We start from the raw sequence: 17867 nt of genomic DNA, 5'->3' as shown, positions 1-17867 counted from the left end.
TAAGCCATATGCTCATTGTGCCGACGGAAAGAAGTAGGTGGTACATATGCGTGTGGACAGCTGAGCCTGTTAAATTTAAAGAGTTTAACATCAGTGGGGAAGGAAATGAGGGTGGGGCTGGGGTCTGTCTTGGGTCACTGTGAGCAAAGCCACAACTGAGAGAGAGTATCAACAGTAAATTAGTAGCCAAACAACATGATCCGTAGCCTACAGAAATATCACAGTATGTTTTTCACTAAAATAAAATGGGGAGGGAGAATAGAAAGCTCTCTGTTTTTTTTTTGTTTCTTGTTTTTTTTTAACATTAAATATGCACTGTATGAACGCGCTGGGGGTTGTTCACTTTAAAGGCAACGGACTGAACAGAAGAAAGTACCGTCCACACTGCCTCCATCATTTCCAAATTCAGAAGACGCCCCCTCCCTGATACCCACAGCCATCAACAATGCACACACCAGTTTATACACTGTGCCACAAAAACAGGAGGGTGGATACTTGGACGTGTGTGTGTGTGTGTGTTTTCATTGCTTGGCTGATCCACTTTTGGGGGTTTCCCATCGACATACTGACCTGATGGCTGAGGCGAGGTCACATGGCACAAAACAGAACCATAGAATTGCATTGCACTGAAAATACATCAGACTTACAGTGTGTCTTATTTTGAGACGACTGACTGCTTTCACAGGGACAGGTCTGCATGACGTTAGGAGCTCATGCTGACTTTAAGCACCTCGCCCAGTTTTTAAAAGTCGAGGGTTGCGGGTTCGAAAGATTTTCTCAGGTTTGTGTCACTGCTGTTGTGTCTTCAGAGCGATGCTTTTGAAGAAAGGTAAAGGGGCAAGAATGAGGTGGGAGGTTACTGTCATTGACCAGCACTGACAGGCAATGAATCTAGCCAATCAGGGAGCAGCATGTATTGCGCACGTTGTCTTTCTGAGCGCCAGTATAGATGGAAGTTGTAAGTTATTTAACTAAATCAATTTTGATATTAATGCAACAAAAATCTAGAATTCAACATGATTTTTCCAAATTTATGAGGGTTTTTTTCACAGTAAAGTTTATCTACATTTCTATTTTCTGCTTGTCTCATAATGTGATTGAGAGATGAGAACTCTACTGGATAATCAAGCTCAACATGTCACTGGTTCATTAGTGTCAGAGTCAGCCTCTGATTGGCTGTTCCAAAGGCCTGTCAACCCTGCTCCCACTGACCTTAATCCAGTGCAGCCGTCACTGCTGTGTGTGCACCAATCAATGCGATGCAACCCTCTGCTACTGCTCACCTTCTCACCGAATCTGACCATCTCCACATTTGTGCATGTTATTGTCCCCAGGTGATGAAACGTCAGCAGGTAATCATTGTGAGGAGAAACAAATTAACAGTGTACATAAACATATAAAAGAACAGTTTAAAAAAAAGGACTGGCTTGTCAATGACGTCCACTACACAATGGTGTTTTTCCTGTAGTGGTGATAGTGACAGTGGGTAAAAACAATTATCAGAGCAATAAATAACAAAATTAAGAGTCATTATGGCTAGAGTAGCAATAAAAAATATTCAACTAGATTCCATCTGATCCAGGTCCAGTGGGTGCAGCAGCTCAGAGAAGAAGTTGGCTGAGCTGGGTGGGGTGATAGGGTGAAGTGTGGGTGCATCAGTCTATGTGACTTTACGGGTCAGGCGTGTGTGTATGTTTGTGTGTGTGATGTGTGTGCGTGTGCGTGTGTGTGTGCGTGTGTGTGTGTGTGTGTGTGTGTGTGTGTGTGTGTGTGTGTGTGTGTGTGTGTGTGTGTGTGCAAGGGGGGTTGTAATGAAAGAAACAGAAGGAGAAGTCTTTTCTCTCGGGTCCAGCCCCTCACCCCTTCTCTGCTTTTTTTTTTCTTCAACTATTTCCACCCCTTTGAATTTGCACACGCACACACACACGCATCAACACTCACACAAAAAAAGCACAAGCCTACGCAAACACACCCTTTGTTCAAAGTTCAAGGTCCTTAGAGATTTGGGTGGCAATGTCCCGAAAAGCTAGCGGTGCCCCCCAGAGTCGCGTGTAGCGCACCCCGTTAGAAGTCTCGGAGTTGCCCGTGGAAAGATGGCACACCTCGGCCTCGAAAGCCACGCGGCCCCCTGCCAAGCCGTGGGTACAGGAGAGCAGAAAGGGGCCGGCGTGGTGGACCTGGCAGCCACATCCGAACGCTGCCTCCCGCAGAGCCAGTACCACCTCCGCAGGGTCCCGCCGTCCCCCGCCTCTCAGATCCCAGCCACGTCCGACGGCCCGGGGCTCGGACGCTTTTTGATACCCAGGTAAATGGCAACTAGAGGCAGGAAAAACAAAAACAAAATGTTGGTAATGAATCATGGCTGCAAGTACTGCATTGGTCTCATAATAGCAAAAAGAACTATCATCTAGTTGCAGTCAATGCAGTAGGAACATGTACTGACCTTGTGACCGCAAATCTCCTGATTCCCTCAGATTCATTTGTGACCCTGTAAGACAAACAGGCTCAGTCAGATGTAGTCCACTGCAGTACAGTACCACCAGCCTACAACTCTCAGATGAGATGGTATTCAGCAGTGGATATAATACAGTGAGACCAAGCAAACATCAACAAGAAGCATGAGATGTGTAGAACAGTTTCTCCCTCTCCTGCACTCACAGGGATGTCCTCTTCTCTCACTCACAGCATGCTGAATCATTGTTGTGTATGGTACTGCACATTCCCATCCACTGTTCCCAACAACATATGGAATAAACATTCAGTGGGTTTCATCCCATCAACCACAAATACTTAATGAAAACATAAAACAACTTTTCTAAGGGTTTATCTAGGATGATCATGGAGTAAAAGCCAATGTCTTCCTGAAACTGAAAGTTCAAAACAAAAGTCAAATGGATTTTCCTTTATTGCAACCATGCTTGAAACCAAATGTGTTAGACCTTGACGACATGAAGATGACGAACAAGTGCATGCAGACAAGCAATAATTCATAGTTGGAGGTATAAGAAAGTCAGGCAGGCATTCATGGACCGGAGCAACGTTCCACATGACGAGGCAGACAGATGGGGCGGCACAGGTAGACAAGAAAGAAGCGTGAGACATGGGAACTTACTAACTGTTTTTGATCCTTGTGGAAGAGTACAACCCGAGACTGATTTGTTTGAGCCCTGGCGCTTGGACGGGTCAAGGTTGACCCTGATGCCATGACAGGGGGAAAACAGAACAAGAGAGAAAGAGGGAGTACAGGGTGAGAGCAGGGCGTTGGGGAGGGGGTAAGAGAGAAGATAAATGAATCACAGGAGAGCAAGTGGTGAAAAAGAGCGCAGCGCAGCAGCTGATTGGCAAGGATAAAGATGAGGTTTGATAAGATTAGACATGTGTGATTATGACGACTGGGAGGGAGAGGGGAGTGGAGGATAATCCAGGGCCACACAAGGGCTTGCCAAAAAGCCTGGGTGAATAAAATGCTCTGATAAGCATGGATCCATACTCGGGCTGCCTCCAAGCTGAAAGGCAGAAGCTGACAACAACAATGCTTCATGTTTTAATTTCATATATATTAAATTTAATTCAATAGGAATAAGGGAATCTTGTTCTAACTCTAAACAAGCCTTAACCACCAATGACCATGCAACAGCATGTGGGGACAAGATATAAAATAAAAACCACCCAGTCTAGAGAGTAAGGGAGGTTTGTAGCAACTGATAATGCAACCACAGCTTTATCTTGTCAAATCAAAGAAAATTGAGAGCAGTACTAAATCCCCTCTACATATTCTGATATGATGTAAAAAATGCTAACATATAACCTTAATCTGACTGAAGTACCTACAGAATTACTAAAAACATTTGACAGCGTATGTGTAGTTAAGGGAATAGTTTAAACATCTTTGAAAATGTGCTCATTCACTGTCTTACTGAGAGTTAGATAAGAAAATCAATGATTTTTGGTGCAGTTAAATCGCAATCCGACTTCTGGAGCATTCACATGCTCCTCAGAAGGTTTTCCCAGTTGTGAAGTTGTTGTTCCGACTTTGGTGTGTTCAAGTGCTTTGAAGTTGGAGTGGGGAAAAAACTTAGACTGTAAACACAATTACGATTGTAAAATACGTTAATTTGTTTATAAGTGATGACGTTAGTCATTTGGCAACTCATGAACAAAACTTTTCCGGCGACTTTCTGAGTTGTCATGACTTGAGATGGCGTTCATGTCAATTTTCCCAATCTGAATATTCCAATTATTCGGACATCACATGAACGCACAATTTATTTCCCTCCTTGGTGTAATTCATTTGTGCAGGTGTGACAGTCATCACATTTGGGTGTGGACCAAACTAACCACACCTTAACCCTCAAGAGGAGGTGGTCTCGGTTTGGTCCCAAACCAACTTGGAGTGGTTAGTTTGTGGTGAGAATGGGATCGGACCAGCTTTACTCTGTGAGCGTGAGCTATTCAGCTCCTTTAGCCAATGTTGCTTTGCTTTCTGGGATGCAGCCGCCTACGTAGTAGCAGCAGCAATGTTCCTTTCACAGAAGTATTACCACTGACAGTACTGGACCTTCTTCAAGTACGTCTAGTATTTACATGCTCCTGTCCCTGACACATCTAACCAAGTTTATAGGTTTGTAGGGAATTTTCTTGTGTCAAAAGAAACAGAACCAAGTGTAAAACGCTGCAAGTCGACTGATTTGGAACAGATCAAACAGACTCTAGTTTAAATATGAAGCTACAGCCATGAGAATGTTAGCTTAGCTTAGTTTAGCTCAATGGTTTTAAGCAGAGAGAAACAGCTTGTCTGGCACAGACATAAGAGTGGTATTGATCTTCCCATTTGAGATATTGTCTGAATGAGACAGACTATATAGCTGCGCTGTGGGGGAAAAATCGTAGTAAAAAGCATATTCAAATATGAATAATAAGTTCAGTAAGAGGTGACTGCTAGTTTAGCTCAAACTAGCAACGGGGAAAATGTTAGCCTGGGGCTGTAAAAAGTTTCAAAATACACCAACAAACATCTAAAACATAAAAACTCACTTTTTAAACTTTAAACACATTACATCTCATTAGACTTACTATTGCTAACTATGCTTGTATAAATAGTCCAGCAAAAAGACCCTGGTTTCTTTATGGATTCAAATACGTATGACGTGCAACTGATAGGATTTAAAGGTGTTTGGCCGGTGTATTTTCAACTTTTGATTATGTAGTTTTCCCCCATGCCTCTAGTTTCTATGAAGTGACGGCAGGACAGGTTGTCCTAGATTACTAAGACAACCTGTCCTCCGTCACTCCAGCTTCATATGAATTGAACAAATATATCTTCTCAATAGGCATATTCCCCCAAGTTCAAAATTAACTTTACAATGTTAACCTTTTTAAAGTAAATATTACATTTTCATCATCATCATCTATAAATAAAATATATTATTCTACATTTAATATATTAACAGTGACTGGGGAGTCTGATTAGGTCTATTACACCTAATCAGATCAGCATCAAAAACTGGTGTGCTTCTTGTGTTTGGAGGCCTAGGACAGTTTGGTGCTCTGATGCTCCTGTAGAAGTACCTGCGAGTGAGTTTCGAGGTCAGCTTGGAGAAGAGGTTGGAGGTCGCCCTGGTGCGGGCGTGGGGCAGGGGGCTAGCGTCATGGTGAGACAGGGTAGGTGAAGTGGGTGGGGCAGAATAAACCGGAGGCCCGCGGTCCCTCAGCTGTCCCCCGTGAAAGGTGCTGCGAATTGTGGAGCCTCGGGTCAGGCGGCATCGGTCCGAAGAGGAAGAGGAGGAGGCTGCCCCCGCCCCAGAGATGCTGAGCGTGGAGGGAGACGCTGCAGGCAAGCGGTGGCTCAAAGAGCTGCAAGAAAGAGAGAGGAACAGGAGAAATTAGTTAATAAATGATGTCTTGAGGAAAATCAGTACTATCAATCATTCATTTAAGAAAACACCTTCTGCATTGGTTGGGTCAGAAGACTACAAGTTTGAAAAGTAGAAAATATCTGAGAGGGTAGAGTAAGGAAGGAACGAACACCTTAGTAGCCTGCTACTTATATTTGCTGTTACTATGGCACACTCAGAACGATTTTTTTCCCCTATCTTTATTGGAGAGCATGATCATTCAGTTTGAGAGCAGAAAAATTTCAAATTTTTCAGATTTTGTAATGCTTTTAATCAAAACCCTGCGCTCACACTCTAATAGCCCCTGCCTGGGCATAAATGTGCTCTACTTGTGCTCAAACTGTACGCTTACACTCAGATCTTTTTTTTGCAGATTTCCCGCGCTTCCGCTCTTCTCCTCACTCTCAGATTTTTTCTTCAGAATTTTTTTGTGCAACAAATTCCCTAACCAATAGAATGCCAGGTTTAGTGTTGATGAATGAAATTGTCCTGCCGGTGTTGTGGTTGTGTTAACCGCAAACAAACAAATGGTTGCATTGTGGAAGGAAGAGGAATATTTTTAGTAAAAAAGACAATATTTCTGGTTCTGTGGCATCAAATTTGATCCCTTTTTGTCAATTGTTAGTCTGAAAATTATACATGAGTGTGATGCTAAATTTAAGCAGTAAAGGCAGCCGTGCCTGAGGGGGTAGAGGGGTTGCCCTCTAACCAGCAGGTCAGCGGTTTGATCCCAATCTTACCCTTCGGTATGCAGAAATACTGAACCCCGAATTGCTGCCCACAGATGCACTGTATGAATATTTGTGTGAATGGGTGAATTGCAATAACCTGTACTGTAACAAGGTCAACAAGACTAGAAAAGCTCTATATAAATGCAGACCATTTAAAGCAGAACTGTCTTAATATTGTCTTATAATATTCACCACAGTAAAATGTGTGTTATTATAGATACATTTAAATCTACATTAACCCATATTCAAGCAAACTCTTTTCCAAATTTATTCAGTACAGGAATTCTTCCATTTTCTTGCTCACAATTGAACCCCAACTGTCACCCCAACACATTTGACATCCAACAGCCACACACAAGCATACCGAACAGCTACGCTCCCTATTCAGCACAATAATTAGCCTGTGGCTGTGTGTATATTTTGGTTTGAAACAACTGAAGGTGATGACTGCCAAGTAAATATTATTACTCTAAATGATAATAAACATGCACCCATCTTACATTATTTTAGTCTTAGTGTGTGTTAGTGACTTGTACCGATGCAGCTCCATCAAATAGTTGGTGCACTCACTTAAAAGTATCCCATGGTAGCTACTGTATGAAAACAGCAATCTCTGTGTGTTAAAACATTAAAACCTTCAGTAAAAAGTGGTACCTGTTGTCTTTGCCGTTCTGCAGGAGAGAGTGTCTGTCAGCGCCCGAGCGGTCTGTGCACACGTATGTATTCCGGCGTGTCATGGCACTTCCAGGGATGTTATTCTACACAGAGAGGAATAAAGTATGATGCAGATTAGATTAGACTACTCCGACTCTTAAACAGCAAAGCTGCATCTGTATCTATATCTGTGTACTTCACAAAACTATTTGCATATGGGTCTATACAAGAAGTGGTCTTGGTTTTCATAAATTGTCTAGATTGCTCCATTTTCTCTGTTTATTCACTTTCTACTACTAATTATGTTTCTGATACAAATACATGCACAAAAATATACAAAAGAACAATCTTATGTTTATGTGTTGTATATGTGTTGTATATGTTATTCATCCAGGAGGAAATGATTGGTGGAAATAGAACTGGATATTTTAACAGTGGCAAAATAGAAAACCTCCTTGGGTCCTGTCCCACCCCTCAATGATAAAGGAGAGAAGTCTCTGAAAAGCTCTCCTGGGCCGTCTACATCTTTGTACTTCTGTTTTTTGTTTATATTCTGACAAATTTGTATCAAAGAAGAAGAGGTATGGTGTTTGTGGAGAAGTGTGTCAGGGTTGATTAGCGAAAAAGTCAAAATTAAAGCAGGTTGGTAATCATGCTAGCAAGAGCATGCTACACTTTCAAAGAATGCATCCGATACGTCCCATCCCCTCCCATCAGCCCTCTCGTCAAAGCTATGCCCCCAAAGGAGCAGTGGAAGAAGTCGACTTTTCCGTGACTTGCTTGCTAACTCCTGACTGGCATCTCTGATCATATGCAGTGAGAGCATGGGTAGGATGGTCACAGGCAGGGAGGTCGGTTAGTGACAGACAGGTATCAATCATTTCATTTGGTCCTTGTCTATTACAGCACTGTGAGGGCCACAGACACCAGCTTTTTTAAGTAGTTTCAAAGCTCCGGGCCCTTATGGCAAAAGCCTGGACCCCTTTTGTTCAATGCAAGTAAGACATAAATTCATAAGAATTCATAAAAACTCACTTGAGAAGCACTTACTGTGGTGGCAGTCATGTCTTTGCGGCGGTCTGGGATCTCAGACTTGTTGGGGTTGTTGGCACTGCTGACCATTGGGCTGGAGGGAGGGAGGCTGTGGCTCCCCATCACGCTGCAGCTGGCCTTACGAGAAGGCATTCGCCCCTCCCGTAGCTCCCGGTCACCTGTGCTGGTCGGACTCCGTTTGGGGTGCATGACGGGCATGGAAGGCCCACCTTTGTTGTGGAGGACAGCAGAGCACAGACAGACAGAGACTCATATAAGGAGTATTCTGCAGTGAGTCTGCAAACAGCAAAACGCATTATCTATTCAAGATGAAATCTGCATGAATTCTGATCGAGTTATTATCTTATCTTATATTTCTAACTGTAACGCCTCATGAATTAGGAGGTTAGAGAAGAGACTCACAGAAGTCACTGTGCCGTCGCTGCCTGTGGTAAGTGGAGGCACTGCGCTGGGTCTTGCTGTGTGAGGAGGAGGTGGAGGAGGAAGAGGAGCCAGTGGCTGAGGAGTGCTTGTTGGTCCCGTTGGTGATGGGGCTGGGTCGTACCCTTGCCAGGGACAGGCTACTGGCAGAGCGAGCCTCACTGGCCTCCTGTAATGTTGCAGTCACATTGGAGAGCGAAGCGTCAGAAAGTCTGAGCCAATATAACGTTAGATATGCTTAGTATCACAGAGAGAAGGCTGAATGGGTGATTGAACACACCGGTGTTTAGTCTTATTTTTGAATCACATTTTCTGAAAAATGTTGCTGGGTTTTTAAACGTAGATACTTTTTGAGAACTGAACCACATGTGACAGAAGCACCGAGTATCAAACACTGCTGTTGTATTGGATGTTTGGTCACATTCCCTGCAGCTCCTGAATGAGCACTCTGATGCTGGTCAGATAGCTCCATTGTCAATATATCAACACATGAAGCAGATCCCTGAGAGAGCAAAGGAGAATATGGAGATTGCCATCAATTTTTGGAGGGGATGTAGAAACCTCAGAGAGAGCCACATGTGAGAGATTCCTCTCCCAGGATGGACTGAAGTGCAATAGATGATTTTGTCTAAAAACCTTGAGATTTTCAGAGTTTTAAATGAAAAAGTTGTAATTTTAAATAAGGCACAATCTTACAACAGTAAGTGGTAATATTTGTAAAATAAAGTCATAATTTTAGGCTATGTGTCTTTTGACAGGGGGGATATCAGAAGATCAGTCTGTTGCCCATGTTAAAATGAGGAATTTGTAGAATCTTGTTTCGCATAAGTATCAAAAATAATGAATTACTACTTTTTCCTTTTTTACACATCAGCTCCACATTATTATAAGTATCAGGACTTTGAAAAGATTGTGCAAGAAACTGAGTCTATTTCAAAGAAAGAACCACACAGACTTGAGATTGGTAGCCAATAAACATTTTGGATCCAGAAGTAGTGGAACTCCGGCGAGCCTGGATTCTCCTATTGCTGAATGAATACTGTATTAACCTGCATTAGGTAGATCTATGTAACTCACGTCTCCTTTGCGGCCCAGCAGTAAGTAGGTGGCGGTGACCTCATTGTATTTCTGATTGAGCAGAGCGTCCTTGATTTCCTCTGAAGTGAAGCCCATCCCCACCATCACCTCTGAAAAACACAAGCAAAGGTAAGAATGAGACGGTGATACAATGAAACATCTTTGAGTGTATCTCGACAACGATAAGTTTGTATTGGCACGGCAGCTGTCTCACCTATGCGAGCTGGATCACTGAAGTCCTCAACAGGTTCTATGTGGGGCTTCAGATCCTCCCCATCATACCCTGAATTTATCCACTTGTCCTTCATGACTTGCTGTAGAAACAGAGAGACAAAAAAAAGCTTCAGCTGCGTTCAGATTTAAGGTTACATTTTTAATCCATGTGCGGTTTGGCACTCCTCACCTCAAGGGTGCAGCGTTTGGCAGGGTTGAGCACCAGGAATCTGCGAAGGATCCCCTCGCAGTCTGTGGACATGTAGAATGGCACACGGTACTTTCCCCGCAGCACACGCTCCCTCAGCTCCTATTGTCACATCAGAAGTATGTTACACGTAAAGCACATTTCAAATGCAACAAGCCATACACAAACCAGAGGCAGCTTGAAACAACAATATACAGATTATAAAGGAAGAGCTGGTAAACTTTATATGCTTTAGTGTCAGGAAACAGTCAGAGTAAATTGAACTCCATGGAAGAAATTCTGACTTTCCCCTCTCACAACTGTTATTCTGTCCATTTATATAGAGGTCTTACTGACAACATATCTAATAGTACATGAACATATTTCATGATATTCTGAACATCTAAGACCAATCAGTACAAAATCATAATGAGTTGCACAAAAAGTGAATCCCCCGGTCCCTCGCTGCAGGCAGTATGCTGGGGTACAGTCACATATGAGAGGGGTCAAATACACATTTGTCTCCACCCTCTGGCCGAGCTCTAGGGGGCCATTCATTGCCATCTGCTGGATTATAAGTAAAAATACTACTTTTACTTTTCTGTCCAACAGCAGGTTTTACTCCAGAGTGCAGTAACATTACTGAATACAAACAAAGAGAGAACAACATCATTCTTTAACACCTCAATTATTCATGGAGGCAACATTTGGAATAGAAATTATTAGGTTAATTATCAAGTACTATGAACATCTGTGATAGTGTACAGCTGAACATTTTAAATGGCAGTGTATCCTGTATCCAGCTGTAGATTTTCCATCTTTTAACGGCTAAATTAAATTTTTATGCAGTAAAATACTCTTTTATAGTGAGCAGGCTTAAAATTTAATCATCAACCTTTAACAACAACTCTTCTGCATGCTCAAAGGTGAAAATCGTTTGAGGTTGAAAAAACCTTCAGTTGTCATAAAAACTCAAAAAGTGTTTAGTTTGTCCAGTTTAGACTACTGTAAAAAAACATGGCGGCCTCTGTAGAGAGGTACCGCTCCCAATGTAAATATAAGTATTTAAATATAAAGGGCCCATTCTAAGGTAAAGAAAACAACAATTCTTACAATTTACATCAAACATACTAGTGAAAACATCATTAGGATTATTTACATTAAATTTCCGCCAATAGATCCCTTTCACCTAAACCTTACACACTGGAGTTAAAACAATCAACTGCATTCTGATTAACAGTTAACTATCTGTTTTAACAAAACATTAAGGAGATACTTTTTATCTTATAATTAATAATGAAGATATCTACATCTCAACAACTATCTTACATTTGGTCTGTGTAAAGAATTAGCATGAACCTTAAATAACCATTACACACTTTGGCAAACAGGTTTAGCAACTAGCTGGAGAGTACAGTGCAGCATTAAGCAGCTAAGGGGCTGATATTTCCTGATGGAGACAAAAAAACAAAGCAAAAACCTCACATTAGTCAGATGGCCAGAAAAATGACCCTAAATGAATGTTAATGGTGCTTTGTGTCTGCTTGATTTGTGTGTGATGCAAACATGTTCACTACGTCAACTTTTTCTGGCAATAAGATGTTGGTGTTTACAGCTTCTTGCCCCCAAAAGGACAAAAAGCACTTCAAAATACAGTTTGTACTATATTTTTGCTAATGTTATGTGGCAATGTAAAAAATAGAATCGATTTCGCCAATACCATTATCAGATTTGTATCAAAAATCCATACCAGCCTTAAAATGTCAGTATTGGTTTGGCTGTAGTTCCTTCCTTTCAAATCTCAATTTCAACCACAATTTTACAGCCAATATTTATAGAAATGCAATTCTATTTTTAAAAGAAATCTAATTTGGCAGCTATTTAATGGACATGAAAAATTGTGACCTATCAAATCAGAAAAAGATCATAAACAGAGACAAATGTCCTGCATCACAATCAGGACCACAAAGCCACAGCTACACATTGCAAGCTGAAGCCGCTTTTCCACTGGTCAAGAAAACCCACTAACATCTGTTTTTTGTCTGCAATGGGAATGCACTCCCAGGTCAAATGACACTGCACTAGACACAGATTTGAATCAGCTCCGGCAGTGATAGAAACCTGACATGAGACTAGCTGCTCCTATATCCCTGAACTTGATCCAGACTTTATGCAAAGGTGTATTAGCACTTAGGGGCCACTTAAATAAATAAATAACATGTCAACATTACAAGGACGTCTCACACAAATCAGGCAAATAAATTTTGTTTATCAGTTGTACACAAGACAAGTTAAAGACATGTGTGAATACTGTAAAGGCAGATTCAATCAATCAATCAATCAATCAGTCAAATTTGATTTCTATAGCCCATATTCACAAATCAAAAATTGCCTCATAGTACAAATGGTAAATGGCCTGTATTTATATAGAGCTTTTCTAGTCTTGATGACCACTCAAAGGGCTTTACAGTTTATCGCAATTCACCCGTTCATACAGTACATCGATGTGCAGCACTTTGAGAAGGGGCAATTTTAGGGTTCAGTTTTTCACCCAAGGACACTTTGGCATGCGCCGGAGCCCTGAGACCCTGCGCCACAGCCGGCCACAAGCTTTCTATGTATGATGCACTCACATTCAAGACAGTAAAACCAAATAACACTCTGTGTCTCACCCTCTGTATCTAACCAAGCAACTTGCCTCAGTTGTCATAATTGACTTAGTCAGATGGATGTTGGAAACTATGCACTTCAATAAAGTGATGTTACCATGCCCCCTGTTGGACACAGACTCTCCTCCCATCCAACTTGCCTTCAGGTTCTGCCCGTCAAAGGGCAATGAGCCGCTGACCAATGTGTAGAGGATTACTCCCAAACTCCAGACGTCCACCTCAGGCCCGTCATACTTCTTGCCTTGGAAAAGCTCTGGGGCAGCGTATGGCGGCGAGCCACAGAACGTGTCCAGCTTGTTGCCCAGTGTGAACTCGTTGCTGAAGCCGAAGTCTGCGATCTTGATGTTGGCGTCGGCATCCAGCAGAAGGTTCTCCGCCTGAGTTATAAATACATTGATGCAGAGGACAAGGAGGCAGGGATGGCCAGCCAGAGAGAGGGAAGGATAGCATAAACAAAACAACATATAGGAAGGGAAGGAAGGGGGGAGCAGTGGAGAAAATATATGGATGGGGGAGGAGAAAGTGGGTGGACACAAAAATTGGAATTGTGATGAAGAAAAAAAAAAGAGCACGAATGAGACAGATGGGGAGGAGGGGTGTTAGCGTGTTGTCCAACAACATAGATACTGGACATGACTCATACTTTATATATGTCACTGCATGTGATGAGAAATGTTATAATCTATCACAAGAGGCAGACTGTGACTGTTTTACCATTCCCATCTCGGTAAAAAAAAGTGCTTCTCCACTCACCAGTGCTTCACGTGCTAAAGGGCCCTTCTCAAAGGGAAAGATTAGGACCAGTCCAAGAAATTAACTTTCCCTTTAGTGTAATCTGTCAGCAAAATAAATGTCCCAGTTTTGGACTAGCCTTAATCCCTTGTCTCTGAATGAAGCCCAAAACATCTTCTGAACTTTTCTCACCTTCAAATCTCTGTGGACAATGTTCTTCGTGTGGCAGTAGTGGACAGCGGAAACAATCTGTGAACAGGAGGACACGGACAAACCTGAAGAACTGACAGTTAAACGTGAGGATTGGTCCAATGTGGGCATCGAGAGGTGGTTAATTCATACCTGTCGAAATTTGGCTCTGGCTTCGACCTCCTTCATTCTCCCATGAGACACGAGGTAGTCAAACACTTCACCTGGGAGTGAGCACAGGAGAAACAGCTTGTCAGATCAGATAATAAAGCCATTACAGTTAATGCCATTATTCAATCATATATTACTGAAATACATAATCAATTTTACATCAATTGAGTTCTTAATATTTCTTAGGTACAAGTTCTGTCAAGGTGTCAATTTCAACATTATTCTCCTCAAGAGGAAAGACTTAAAGGTTCAGTGTGTAAGATTTAGTGACATCGAGTGGTGAGGTTGCATGTTGCAGCTGAATACCCCTAACCTCACCCTCCCCTTCCAAACAGGAAAGAGAACCTGTAGTAGCCTTCAGTTGTCATAAAAACTCAAAAGGTGTTTAGTTTGTCCAGTTTGGGCTGATGTAACATGTCGGCCTCAGTAGAGAGGACCCTCTCCTGATGTAAATATAAAGAATTTAAATATAAAGGGCCCATTCTAGGGTAAAGATATCTAGGATTATTTTATATTAAAGGGACATATGCAAATTCCACTTTGTAGTGCTTTCAGTTAATGGTATCTGCATGTCTACCAACCAAAAGAAAACACGCTTTGTTATAGTGTCGAAACTCGCTGGCGACTGGCTCTGGTATTGTGTCGTAACAAGGAACTGGTCCTACATGTCTTCCACCCCGTCCCCACACTCTTACTGCTTTCACCGGAGGCTCAGCGCGTTCCCAGCAGCCGGCTGTTCACGGACGAGCATTCCGCTGGTCAGCCGCGATTCCCATGTGGCATTTGTCTGATCTGGGACTGAGGCTGCAGCAGCTGCGAGCGACCGCTCCCGTGAGCTGATTGTCAGCGCCACACAGCCAACAGGACTCGCAGTTCACCCGAAGACATTCGACAAGGAGAAAGAGAGGGCGACATACATCTATGGGCTGACCAGCGAATGCTCCCGTGTGAACAGCCACAGCGGCTGCCCCGGTCTTCGCAGTGTTCAGCCACTGCGCGGGCAGAGTTACGGTTACAGTAGCGGTACGTAGTTACGCGGTACAGTAGTTCGCGGTACACCGAGGAAGCCGCCAGGCAGCGCAGCGCTCCAGCACACAGCTGGCTGTTCCGGACGCATTCTCCGCGCTGGTCAGCCCATGCTGTATATAAGGTCAGCCCGCATTCTCTCTCCGCTTGTTGTTGCGTTGATGCTCGGAATGATCTCGCCTCTGCTGTTTGGGATGAGGGGACATAATTAGATTAATTAAACCAGACAACAGGGGGGATATTTGATAATTTTATCATATAAATATGTAATTTATCTTAAAATCATGGGGAGGGGCAGCTCATTAGCATTTAAAGAACAGGCATCAAACAGGCACTCTGTGAGGCTGTTTATACAGGGAAAAGGAGCTGTTTTATATGATCCTTGTGTTTTGACCAAAGTATGTTACAGACATTTCATTAGACCCAAACCATATCAATGTAAATGGCATGCACCCTTTAAATTTCTGCCAATAGATCCCTTTCACCTAAATCTTACACACTGAACCTTCAAAGGAAAAGATTGATATTTTTGGGAAATACGCTTATTCATTTTCCTGCCAGTCGTTTGATGAGAAGATTGATATCACTCTCATATCTGTCTATTCACTGTGAAGCCGCGGCTAGTCAGCTTAAACTGCCATACAGACAGGAAACAGGGAAACAGCTAGCCTGTTGCAGGCAAACGTAACATGATCCACATATGTGCAAATCTTAAACTCACTATGCTTTACCTTGGTAAATCATTAAGTGAGGCAATGTTTATTTGGAAGGAAGAAATTACATCTTGTTTTTTCTGAATTCACAAACAATAAAATGCATCCTTGCTCAGTTCAGTACTCCGGTTGGTTTTGCTGTGACCACAAGCTTATGGTGGCTAATGTTAGCTAAGATGCTAATTGGCTAATGTTAGCAAAGTTGCTAAGTAATTGACATACTGATGCTATGCCTCTTTCTACTTTATTAATGATCATTTTAATTATTATCACAGTTTTATTATGTAACTTGAATTGATACAAAACAAAAAAAGTAACATAATATTGTCTTTCTTTAATGTCAAATTGTGTCAAAATTAAAAAAACATAGAAGGACATACTGTGAAACAAAACCCAGTGTAAAAATGATCATAAAACAATATCAATCGACAACATGAAACCTTGAATACATGAGAAATGTGCTCGCTGTTGGATTTAAGGGAGCAAACTGTTGCTGATATGATACTGAAAGATACATAGCACTTTTTGTTATTCACAGGCACACGTCCCTATAGTCTTTTTATCTGTGACTTAAAAGTAATATGGAGCAGAGAAAAAGCCACATTTCAAACTGTGTCTATGACATTCTCCAAGGTCACGGTGAGCAAATGATATGGTCTGGGCCAGAACATAGAAAAAAGGGATTGGTGACAAGAAAGCGACACAAATAGAAACATAAAGAGACTAATGGAGGAAAAAAAGAAAAGGAGACTTAAGATGGCTCTGCTCCTGAAACTGTTAAGAGTCTGTTTAAACAGCAGCAGCATTACGGCACAGGGACTGCTCAGTTATTTATGCTGTGGTTCTACACTCTATTAAGTTCGAATGTAACACTGTACAGGACAGTCTGCAGTCATCTTTAATTTAAAGATACTGTCCTTCATATCAGATTAACAGGAAAAACGCTGACTGTACACTGCCTTTTACTGTACATGGCCTCAACATCTCAGGATTACCAAACTCATGGGTTTGGATAGAAAAAATAATAATGTCAATTTCACTTGTTTAAATTCTCTAGAATAAGTGATTTCAGGAAAATAAAAATGACCACTGTTGAAAAAAGTGATATATAAAGAAGTGACAGGTTTAAAGGGGACATAGCATGCAAATTCCACTTTGTTAGTGCTTCTACAGGTTAATGTGGGTATCTGGCATGTCTACCAACCCAAAACTCTGGGGAAAAAACACTGCGTTTTGTTATAGTTCCTCTAAGTCAGAAACGTCATGCTGAGCGACTCGATTGGCTTCCTGGGTATTGTGTCGTAACAAGGAACTGGAAGTCTCCTACATGGTCTTGGACCCCCTTGCCCCCGTCCCCCACACTCGTTACTCCGGGTTTACCGGAGGCAGCGAGCTGCGAGGCAGCGCAGTTCCCAAGCACGCAGCCGGGCTGTTCACACGGGACGAGCATTTCTCCGCTGATCAGCCTGCGATTCACTCATGTGGCATTTGTCTGGATCGTTGGGACTGGGAGGCTGCAGCAGCTGCTCGAGCGACCGCCGCTCTCCGTGCGTGAGCTGGAATTTGTGTCAGCGCCACACAGCAGCAGTGTGAGACTTCGCAGTGTTCAGCGCTACTGCCCCGAACCCGACATTCACGGTAAACAACAAGCGGAGAAGCAGAATCGCGGGCTGACCTTTATATACAGTCTATGGGCTGACCAGCGGAGAAATGCACGCCCGTGTGAACAGCCAGGCGGCTGCGGCGAGAACGGCGCTGCGCTGCTTGCAGCGGTCTTCCACACGCCAGCTGTGTGGAAGACTTCGCAGTGTTCACTCTACTGTACCGGGTTACAGTAGTTACGCGGGTACACCGACGCGGAAGTGCCGCGCGAGGCAGCGCGCCGTTCTCCAGCACGCAGCCGCCTGGCTGTTCCACGGACGTGCATTTCTCCGCTGGTCAGCCCCATAGACTGTATATAAGGTCAGCCCGATTCTGCTTTCTCCGCTGTTGTTGTACCGTTGAATGTCGGGTCGGGTAAATGATGGTCTTCATAGCCCCCTCTCTTTCTCTCTCTGTCTGTCTGCTTGTGTGCTTGTAGTGGATGGGCAGAGGGGACATTTAATTATGTGATTGGGAAAATTAAAACCCAGGACAAC

The 17867-nt window shown here is 42.8% G+C and overlaps 1 protein-coding gene across 2 annotated transcripts in view; it reads right to left on the bottom strand.

Moving 5' to 3' along the window:
• Positions 1-962: 962 nt before the first annotated feature.
• mark4a (MAP/microtubule affinity-regulating kinase 4a) overlaps positions 963-17867 on the bottom strand; it is a 29477-nt gene continuing 12572 nt past the window's right edge. The window contains exons 6-18 of one of the 2 annotated variants that reach the window (XM_047343494.1): positions 13973-14043; positions 13823-13879; positions 13039-13275; positions 10233-10352; positions 10044-10143; positions 9830-9939; positions 8735-8921; positions 8330-8541; positions 7280-7383; positions 5569-5853; positions 3113-3195; positions 2444-2488; positions 963-2371 (exon numbers count right to left, since the gene is read on the bottom strand). In XM_047343494.1, coding sequence (XP_047199450.1) covers positions 1980-2371; positions 2444-2488; positions 3113-3195; positions 5569-5853; positions 7280-7383; positions 8330-8541; positions 8735-8921; positions 9830-9939; positions 10044-10143; positions 10233-10352; positions 13039-13275; positions 13823-13879; positions 13973-14043 — 2003 coding nt within the window. In that variant the 3' untranslated portion in view covers positions 963-1979. The remainder of the gene's footprint in view (positions 2372-2443; positions 2489-3112; positions 3196-5568; positions 5854-7279; positions 7384-8329; positions 8542-8734; positions 8922-9829; positions 9940-10043; positions 10144-10232; positions 10353-13038; positions 13276-13822; positions 13880-13972; positions 14044-17867) is intronic. The other variant, XM_047343495.1, reaches the window with a different exon arrangement.

This window comes from Hippoglossus stenolepis, chromosome 15 (assembly GCF_022539355.2).
Source record: "Hippoglossus stenolepis isolate QCI-W04-F060 chromosome 15, HSTE1.2, whole genome shotgun sequence".
NCBI lineage: Eukaryota > Metazoa > Chordata > Actinopteri > Pleuronectiformes > Pleuronectidae > Hippoglossus > Hippoglossus stenolepis.
The sequence above is the reverse complement of the archived record's forward strand: the minus strand, read 5'-3'. Positions and strand labels throughout refer to the sequence as shown.